The 10,626-nt window shown below is 37.8% G+C and overlaps 1 protein-coding gene across 3 annotated transcripts in view; it reads left to right on the plus strand.

The window, feature by feature from the left end:
• IWS1 (IWS1 homolog (S. cerevisiae)) overlaps window positions 1-10,626 on the plus strand; it is a 54,884-nt gene that overhangs the window by 34,110 nt on the left and 10,148 nt on the right. For 2 of the 3 annotated variants that reach the window (XM_008574346.1, XM_008574344.1), the window contains exons 6-11: window positions 2,485-2,582; window positions 4,002-4,152; window positions 5,394-5,476; window positions 6,825-6,954; window positions 9,366-9,483; window positions 10,439-10,550. In XM_008574346.1, coding sequence (XP_008572568.1) covers window positions 2,485-2,582; window positions 4,002-4,152; window positions 5,394-5,476; window positions 6,825-6,954; window positions 9,366-9,483; window positions 10,439-10,550 — 692 coding nt within the window. Of the gene's footprint in view, window positions 1-2,484; window positions 2,583-4,001; window positions 4,153-5,393; window positions 5,477-6,824; window positions 6,955-9,365; window positions 9,484-10,438; window positions 10,565-10,626 lie in introns of all 3 variants that reach the window. The other variant, XM_008574347.1, reaches the window with a different exon arrangement.

A 10,626-nucleotide genomic window follows, 5' to 3' on the forward strand; every position in this document is an offset into this window, starting at 1 on the left:
CCGGTCTTTTTTTAAAAAAAAAAAAAAAAAAACACTTTTTGTAAATGATAACAGCCATTAAGACCATCCCTAAAGCAACTGAGGGTCCTGGGAATTTAATCGTGCCAATACAGTCTTTTTAACATTATTAATTGTAGAAAAATGGGTGCTCTTTAAAGACTTCGTAAGGTTAGGAAATAAAAAGAAGTCAGAGGAGCCAAATCAGGACGCCTAATGATTTCTCATTGAAACTCTCACAAAATCGCCCTTGTTTGATGAGGGGAATGAACAGGAGCATTGTGGTGGTGGAGAAGGAGTCTGGTGAAGCTTTCCCAGGCTTTTTTGTTCTAGAATTTTTGCTAACTTTCTCCAGACATTTCATAATAAACAATTGTTATCATCCTTGGCCCTCCAGAAAGTCAACAAGTAAAATGCCCTGAGCATTCCAAAAAACTGTTGCCTTGACCTTTGCTCTTGACTGGTGTGCTTTTGCTTTACTGGACCACTTTGACCTCTTGGTAGCCATTTTGATCCTGCTTTGTCTTCAGGATTGTATTGGGAAAGCCATGTTTAAGCCCCTGCAAGCTTCATCTTCAACATCGTTTTGCCTTAAAACGAATTATTCATTTGTAAACTGCTAATTTGTTTGGAGCATTGACCCCATAAATTTGGTGTTCTTGCTTCAGTTTTAGAAGTCATGATGCTCTGATAGGGGCTCTTTTCAGACTGATGTCTTATCTTTCTTAGTGCCTCAAACTACACCCTGTTCAGACATGTTTTAACACATTAGTAGTGAGAGTTTATTTTGGTGCCAAAAAATTTTGCTATTCGGTTTTTTCATAATACAAATTTCCATAGTAGAATTTTGCTATCCATGCAGTTTTTCCATAATGTGAGTTTCCATGAACTTTTTTCCTTATAAATTTTAAAGCAATTTTTTCCAAAAGTACAAAGTGTAGAGAATATTTTCCTAATACAGTGCAGTAAAACTAAAAATTAATAACAAGATGAGCAAATAAAATACCCTTTCCTCTCAGAAATTCACAGCCTGTTAAACAGTTCTTAGATCAAAAAAGAAATACTTTTTTTTAATTAAAACAAATGAGTGAAAGTAGATGAATTTAGAATCTAATTCAAGCTGGTAGAAAAATAGCAAACCTTAGGAAAATAGAAAGGAAGAATTCATTCAACAAATATTTGAGAGACTTTGTGCCAGAGACTGGATACTCCCTCATGGAGCTCATGCTCAGTTAAGTACCGTATTACAAGAATAGGATGTACATACCTAGATAGGAGAGTTAACATCAGCTTGGTTATTGTTTTAGTTCAGTGAGAAAAACAATTAGGTAAACCATCAGGAGGGCCTCTGTAAGTATGACACAAAAGTTAGAAGCTATAAAGAAAAGAATGGCCATTTCATTTACATAAAAGTGAAAAGTTATGCCTGGCAAACATTAGCTAGCATAAACAAAATCAAACTGTACAAATGTAGGTATTATACAGTTCATATCACTCACTAAGAGCTAATTTCCCTAATTTTGAAGACATTTTACACACCGATGAGAAAAAGATGAAGGGCCCAACTGAAAATGGGCATAAGGATATTGCGAGCTCACAGAGAAAGAATAACAAATCACTTTTTAAACATGAAAAAAATGCCCAACCTTGCTTATAATAAGAGAATGCAAGTGAAGCTACACTGAGATGCCTTTTGTGTTCTGGTTAGTATCGGCAGATACCAGTGTCTGTTGTAGTCGTGACAAGTTGAGACAAGTGCACTCATACATTGCTGCAAGGAGTGATAATTGTTATACCCTCTATGGAAGACAATTCAGCAAATATCTTAAAATTTCAGGGCCGGCCCGGTGGCGCACTGCTACAGTGCGCCGCTTGGGAGCGCGGTGGCACTCCCGCCGAGGGTTCAGATCCCACATACAGACCGGTTCCGCTCACTGGCTGAGTGAGGTGTGGGAGCAACACCGAGGGTTGTGATCCCATTGCTGGTCCCGGTCCGGTACGGGCGCGACACTGAGGGTTGCGATCCGTTGCCGGACACGAAAGAAAAAGACAAAAAAAAAAATTTCAGATACACATAACTAAATGTCAGTGGACAAATGTGTAAACAAATTATGGTTACAGCCATATGGTGAAATAGTCCAAAGCATAGCTGATATGTACTGGTCTCCAGATTCTGTTGTTAAATTTCCAAAGTGAAGAGCTGTATCATGTACCCACTGAATAGTATGCTGCTGTTTGCATAATAAAGGATATTAAATATGTGTAGAAGTGCTTATATAAATATAGACTGTTTATGAAAGGAAACACAAGAAAACTAGTAACACCAGTGGCTAGGGAGGGAGTTTTTACTGCATACTTTTTGATACCTGTTTAATATTTGTTCTTTATGAATGTATTACTTTAAAAATACGAAAATTAAGAGCTGTTATACAGAAGAAAATCTGTAAGGAGGTTTTGATAACTTTGGCTAACTCACTCTGCCTTTAGGGTTTTAACCAAGAGGATTTGGAAGAAGAAAAAGTTGAAACACAGGTAAAAGAAGCAGAAGATTCAGATTCTGATGATAACATAAAGAGAGGAAAACAGTAAGTTTTTTTTTTTTTTTTATTTTAATTTTAATTTTTATTTATTTATTTATTTATTTATTTTAAAGATGACCGGTAAGGGGATCTTAACCCTTGACTTGGTGTTGTCAGCACCAAGCTCACCCAGTGAGCCAACCGGCCATCCCTATATGGGATCCGAACCCGTGGCCCTGGCGCTATCAGCACCACACTCTTCCGAGTGAGCCACAGGCCAGCCCCAAGTTGTTTTCTTTTAAAAGGGACTTGTTAAAGAGAACTTAAAAAATGAAGGTAGAGGAGACTATTAAACTTCCTTTTGTTTTGCATTTTTGATTCCTGATTAAGTTTAGGAGAGAGTCTGTTCCCACTTTTCTTTCTTCTTTTTCTCTATAGACAGTGTTGTCAGTGAATTACTTGCTATGGTTATTTTTCTTTCATTTGCCCCATGCTTGGATATCTTAATATTTGGAGTCATATGACACCAGACTCTTAAGTTATGGCTCACCAAGTAAACTCTTCTGAAAAATACCTAATTTAAAAAAAAAAAATCTCTCTCTCTCTCTCTCTCTCTCTCTCTCTCTCTCTCTATCTATCTATATATATATATATATTTTTTTTTTTTTGAGAGAGAGAAAAGCTGACTTAAGGGGCTGGGAGAATAAGTCTAAAGTCTTAATTACAAAATATTACTTGATTGCATTTATACTTACTTTTGTAGTTGGAATCTGTGCTCAGAAATATCTAATATCTTCAAAGGTGCCATACAACCATAGAATGATTAGTTAGTTACTATTTACAGTGGTAAATATAATGCTTTAAAAAAATAGTTTTTAATTCCTAGTGGCATGCAAGGATTAGGTTGAATCAGTTTGGCAGTACCATTAGAAACTGAATGTATATGATGGTGGTAGAGAGTGAGTTAACTCCCTCTTTTAAGTGTAATGATTTAGATAAAAGCTATAAACAGTTGAGGCTCTTAGCAAGCACATGCATTTCCATCTTTATTTCAATCACATTATGTTTTGAGAGTTGTGCTCCTTAGCACTGAAAAGCAGCAGTTTATTTTTTATTTTTCTACTCATGCAATATAAGACAAAACATTCAAATAATTGAACACTATCCTGTTCCATACAAAAGGGAGTACAGCTAAAGCTGAACAAGTTCGCTGAATGAGAGCTTGAAATGTTCCTTCTCAAGCTGATAGGTGCAATGTGTAAAAAGTTAAAGGCTATTAGTGATTTATGTATAACAATTGAGGTAGTACAGGAGTTGAACATAAAGTCTAGGATCAGCTGTTCTTTTAATAACAAGTTGTAAGTACTTGCACTTTTCAAAGAAGGTAGCACTTCTTTGAGAAATTTGATGTTCTCAATTGTGATAAAAGTAAATGTGTATTTAAAAGATAACTTGTATTTCACTTGATTTTGTGTTACTGCTAAGTATGGACTTTCTGTCGGATTTTGAGATGATGTTGCAGCGGAAAAAAAGCATGAGCGGCAAGCGCAGACGTAATCGTGATGGTGGCACCTTTATCAGTGATGCGGACGACGTTGTGAGTGCCATGATCGTCAAGATGAACGAAGCTGCCGAGGTGAAGGGGTCGCTTCTGGTTTCACCTTTTCTTTCCATGGTTTGGTGCCCTTTTTAAAAAGCGCTTGACCCTTAGCTTAAACTACATTTAAGATGCTTTTGTGATAAAAAGCATTTACTGTTCTAAATTTTAAGCATGGAAATAATTTTAACTTTTTAGTCACATGAAAAAAGTGAAAAGACTAAGTATTAAGTAAAATGAACCTTTCTAGATGAATGGCTTTGCTAGTTTTATGGGGGAGTGATTTTGTTCTTACATTTGGCTAGTTCACCACAAGTTTGATCTTTCTTTATATATAAAGAATGTGTTATAGCCTCATGTGTCATTCTCTTGTCCCTGACCAAGAGACTGCATCTGAGTCATTCCATTTTTTAAATCTGCCGAAATTATAAAAATTGGCCGTATTTTGTTTAAAAGCAAGTTCTGACTTTAGAGACATTACCTGAAGTATTAATGGATTCAATGATCTGTGTCTAGGATTTGTTTCAAAACAATTTGAAGGTGAAGGGAAAAGTAGCTAGAGATCTAGCTAAAATAAGACTGGCCATGTGTGTTTAATTGTTGAAATGTACATGACATGTGTATTATACTATCTATATATTTGTAGAATTTGAAATTTTTTATAATTAAAAAGTAGAAAAAAATACCCAAGTAAGTACAGAATCTCTTCTTTGATAATGTATTTCATTGTCATACAAGCCTTATATCTGGTAAGTTATTCCTGGTAATACACCAAAATTTCACGAATAGAATTTGTATCTTGAGAACTTGACGGTTGTGCCAGTATTTTAAAATAAAATTGTTTCTCTCAATTTGTAATTGTTAAAGGTAATTATTCTAATAGTTTTGTGGGTTTGGCTGACACTGACAGGTACAGAATTCGGTGCTCTGCAAAAAATCTATTCTTTATGGGCTGAGCCCGTGGCGCACTCGGGAGAGTGCGGCGCTGGGAGCACAGCAGCCCTCCCGCCGCAGGTTCGGATCCTATATAGGGATGGCCAGTGCCCTCACTGGCTGAGTGCGGTGCGGCCGATCTCACAAAAAGACAAAAAAAAAAAAAATCTATTCTTTATTTAGTTTTCCTTCCTTGTAGGAAAAATTGTAGTTTCTTTGAGAGACTACTGCTTTATTTTATTTTAAGTTTCAGAATTACAGGACTTATAATTCACTATTAACAATTAGTACTGCTTTTTATTTGTTTTTTATTTTTTAATCTTTTTTAAAATCTTTTTTCTGGATAGGAAGACAGACAGTTGAACAATCAAAAAAAGCCAGCACTGAAAAAATTAACTTTATTACCTACTGTGGTTATGCACCTTAAGAAGTAAGTATTTGTTTTCTCGAAAAAGTTTTTTCCTTTTAACGGACTGATGTTCAAATGGATGTCCAAATGATGTTCACTGGAATGATGTACTGGTATTCTAGGGATATTAAATAATGATAGCATTCTATCAGTTCATACAAACATAATAATGATTTAAATTTCCTAAATTCTATTTCTTCATAAATTTTTCTTAAACCTTGATGCCTGATGCAAAAAGAACAAATAGAAATCTGATATTAATGCTGGTGTGTTGATAGTATAGTGGTTAGCATAGCTGCCTTCCAGAAAACTGATATTAATGAAAGAAAAATTTGGAAAACTATTAATTTTGTTCCTTTAGACAGTTTTGGATCTGGTAAAATTAGATCTTTTCCCAGTGTGGTTGAAAACAGCAAATCTTGGGAGACTCTACTTGAAGCATGTAGTGTACAAGCTTTATATGGCCCTGTTACATCATGATCATTGATCCTTCTGAGATAAGGATGCCCTTTCTTAATAGACCTTTGATACCAAATTTTTTCGTTGGTTTGCTCATATTCCTGAGCAACTTTGCTCTCTGTTTGATCCAAGCCATAGCTTACTTCTGCTGGTTGAAGAAATGCATTAGTGAGCCACCAGCATGGTTCAGGAAATCTGTAACTGAAAGTTAATTGGTTTGCTCATATTCCTGAGCAACTTTGCTCTCTGTTTGATCCAAGCCATAGCTTACTTCTGTTGGTTGAAGAAATGCATTAGTGAGCCACCAGCATGGTTCAGGAAATCTGTAACTGAAAGTTACTGCCTCTATCCTAGGAGGCAATATTATCTATGGCAGGTTTCATATATATCATAGTGTCATGTTTTCTATTAACATAACTAATTCCAGTGCATAAAATAGAATTAAAATGTGTTTCATTAAGATTTTTTTCTGCCAGGAAAATAATATTCTCTTTGGTGTCCTGCAAAGAGTAGCACAATTCCGGGCTTTTCACCACCTGAAACTGTTGGAGTGTGACTATTCTGATAGATTGAACTTTTTTTTTAGTTGGAATAACTGGAGTTCATTGTTCTTACTGTCTGTACCATTCATATAGGCTTTAATCTATCTTATTTGAGTTTTCTTATTTTGTATTTAGCAAATCATCTTTGCCTGTCAAGTATGTATGCTTCTAGAAAACAGTAACTAAATTTCATACTGCTTTTGAAACAGAATAGGTGCTCAGTAAATATTGAATGGTTATAAGTAACTTTTAAAACAATTTTGGGAAATATTACTAAATATGTAAGAAAAGTCAAGAAGAAGATATAGTAGAACCAAGGTTCACAGACTTGACTTTTTTTTTTTCTTTCTCAATTATTATTATTGCAGGCAGGACCTAAAAGAAACATTTATTGACAGTGGTGTGATGTCTGCCATCAAAGAATGGCTCTCACCTCTACCAGATAGGAGTTTGCCAGCACTAAAAATTCGGGAGGAGCTGTTGAAGATTTTGCAAGAGGTTAGAGGCAGATAATCTGACTGCTCTTCATTAATTATCTAATGTGGTTTGTATTGTCATAACCTCTATATTTTACCATATATTTATATATATTCTGCTATATCACCTGCCAGAAGAGGGACTGGAAAACAGGAACATACCTAGTAAAATGAACATAAAAGGAAAGACCTTATAAAACTTCATGTAACTATATTATTAAAGGAAAAAGATCTTGGAGTAGCTATGGTGTATTTGAGAAGAGTAATATAGTAGTGGACGTGTTCTGGGGAGACACTTGAACTAGACAGCACCAAATTCAGGGTCATATGAACTTTCATGGGAATCTTGAGCTGGACCACCTTTATGTGGCTGTGACACCTTGGACAAGCTACTTAACTTCTGAAGGAATTCCCGAGGAGCCTCCTGTGTGTCAAGCACTGTGCTAGGTGCTTTATGTATGTATTGGTTCATCTGTTCCTCCCAATAAACGTGCAAGGTAGGTGTATTGTCTCCATTTTACAGATGAGCGAATTAAGACTCAGAGAAGTTAAATGACTTGTCCAGTGTCATATTGCTAGCAAGTGGCTGTGCTTGGGTTCATTCTTAGGTTCGTTGGATTCTGAAGCCTGTGTCAACTCCTGTATTAAATTGCTAACTTCTGAGTATGCTTATTTCACACTTTCTCACATTATTAGGTTTTACTTCAACTTAGTGGTAATACTGAACTCTCAACTTTTGATGCGAACACTAAGTATCTTTGTGTTCAATGTCTGTAGATCCCAAAAATGGAATTTTTTTTTTTAAAGAATATGTTATTTTATTGATATTATTTTTTACATTCTGGGATGTTGTTGCAGAGCAGTTGGGAGGGAGTAGTGAGGGGAAAGGGGAAGGAAATGAGATGGAAGAAGGAGGAAGGAGGAGGAGTGGGATTGAAGCCTTTGACGCCCCCCTCATTCCCACAGGGGAGACCGGGAGGCTTCCAGTGGTGGCTTGGTTATTGCCGGTCTGGGCGCAGATGTCAGTGTGGCTAAAGCCCTTGCCCCCCACTGTCCCAGCTCAGGAACCCAGGACACTTCTTGCTGCAGCTTGGTGGTCATTACTGGGCTGGTTGCAAGTGTCAGGGGGGCATGGCCGAGGCCCCCCTCCACCCTGGCTCAGGAGAGCCCCGGGTGCTTTCTGTGGCGGCTCTGTGGTCGCTGCTGGGTGTTGGGGGGCGTGGCTGAGGCCCTTGTCCCCCACCCTTGGGATAGGTTGCAGGTGGTGGGGGGCATTGCTGAGGCCCCCAGCCCTCCCCACTTTCTGGCTTGGTAGCCCAGGGGACTTCTGGTCCTTCTAGTTGTTATAGGTATTCTTTGGTGAAATGAGACCTTTACTAGTTAATATCAAATTTTGTCTCTGGTTGTGGGTACTTTGTTTTTTCTTTCATTTCTGTGTTGGATTACTTGCTGTTCCCACCATTTAAACTCTGCACCAGAAGTAATTTTTGTCCTTTGCTTACCTCTAAAATGGGGGAATTTCTTGTGGCGACCAGTACTTGAGCTCTGTGGTTGAGCTAAATTGCTGCTTTGCTGCTGGTTCCCTAGGGAAGGCTTTTTGTGTAGCTCAGGTTTTAATGGTTGACTTTATAGTTCCTTCCAGCTCTCAAGAGATCTGGTGCACCTGGGTTGTGTAGAAACTCTGGTTTGGGCCTGAGTCTTTTCATCAAACTGCACCCCATGCAATTCTATATTTCTGACCAGTCTTCTTTGAGTGGTCCTGTGCTGATTGCAGGGCAGATCAACTGTCCTTGCTGTGCCCCAGTGTTACCCTGGTGGGCCCGTCTCCCCCACTGCCCATGCTCCAAACACTTTCCATGGGATGGGCAGTGCTCCAGTCCCTTGCAATGACTCACCAGCCTCTGAGTGGCTCCTTTTTTTTCAGTTGTTGTGGCTTCTCACTCCTGTGTGGGTCCACAGGAACTGTATTAATGGTCTTGCCGGCCTGGGGGCCACCATGGCCCTCTTCTCTCCTGCCGCCTCCAAGCAACTTCATCCAAAGGGCACGGCTGCAGCTTCTGCTGGCTCCTGCTCCGCATGCTCAGCAGCTCCAGCCTGGACGTAGCTGGGGCTCGAAACGGTTGGAGGGGTTTTTTCTTTCTCTCATCATGGCTTCTCCTGCCTTCATATACTCCATAGGTCTCTCCTCCTCTTCCCCTGAGCTCTAGCGGCCCCAGATTGGCTGTCGTTGCTTTTTTATAGTTGTAAATTGGTTGATTTGTGGGAGAGAGTGATGCTGGGGACCGTCTATTCTGCCATCTTGACCAGAACTCAATGTAATTTTTTATTTGTTCTGTTGTGAACCAGGTCTTGAAGGTCTTCTAGAATAGATTAGCAAGACTCCCTCCCAGCTTCTGAGTGATTAATATGTGTGTATGTGTTTATGTTCCCCAGCTACCTAGTGTGAGCCAGGAGACCCTGAAGCATAGTGGGATTGGACGAGCAGTGATGTATCTCTATAAACACCCCAAGGAATCAAGGTCCAACAAGGATATGGCAGGGAAATTAATCAGTATGTAAATTTTGCTTTTTGCTTGTTGTGTTTATGTCTGTATTTAGAGGGACATGTATGTATAAGAGCTAAACTATATTTTTACCAATATTCATTTAAAATGAGTCAGTAAATTGAAACAAAAAAATTTAATAACTTCTTTTAGGTGTCACCTTTTTTCTATTAGACTTAAAATGCTTCTCAGCATATTTAAGTATGCTATCCAATATTAAATATAGCAAATAAAAACCTGCATATTCTAGTCGTGGATCAAAAGCCTGGAGACAGCAGGGTTTGAATTCAAGCTCTAGAGTTAGTCATACCTGGGTTGAAGTCATGAACCCACCACCTGCCGTACTGCATATCCTTAGATAGTGATGTAATCTCTAAACCTTGGTCTCCTCCTCTGTAAAACTGAGATATTACGTGTTTCCTTTGGCTATTACAAAGATTAAATGAGAAGATGTGTGTAAATCACAGTGCCTAGCACATATAGCCACTGCCACTATTGTTACTTGCACAGTGGTCTCCAAAACCTTTCGCATGTTCTTATTTAATGATGTCAGAGAAATCCAGAGGAGTGTAATTGAGATTCATCAAGTCAGGTACCATATTGTTTATGAAATGCTTCAGTTTTTGGAATGAAATCCATGTTCGTTTTTGTTATCCTCCTTAACTCTTCCAGTGCTCTGTGTTGGAAAGGAATTTTTAAAACTTCAAGGCTAGGTTGAAAAAGTAACTGCTTCTACATTTGAATGCAGTGATTACATTTTTCTGTTGAATTTTTAAGATTATCAAAAGCTTTTAGAGAAATGTACATTTTTTTTTTTATAAACCAGAGACATTATCACCTTTGATCATGTTCGTAATCTGCAATTTACTGCCTATTAAATGATAAACTTTTGATATGATTTGAAAGAATGGTAGAAGAAATGCTATTTTGTGGACTAAATATTCGATATTTTTCATGTTACAGATGAGTGGTCTCGCCCTATATTTGGTCTTACCTCAAACTACAAAGGAATGACAAGAGAAGAAAGGGAGCAAAGAGATCTAGAACAAATGCCTCAACGACGAAGAATGAACAGGTATGAGGGAACAGGTATGAGTAAGTGGAATAAATGTTGTTTGAGTAATTCATTTTTTTTTTTTTTTTTTTTGGTT

Source organism: Galeopterus variegatus, unplaced genomic scaffold (assembly GCF_000696425.1).
Source record: "Galeopterus variegatus unplaced genomic scaffold, G_variegatus-3.0.2 Scaffold1035, whole genome shotgun sequence".
In the NCBI taxonomy this organism is placed as follows: Eukaryota; Metazoa; Chordata; class Mammalia; order Dermoptera; family Cynocephalidae; genus Galeopterus; species Galeopterus variegatus.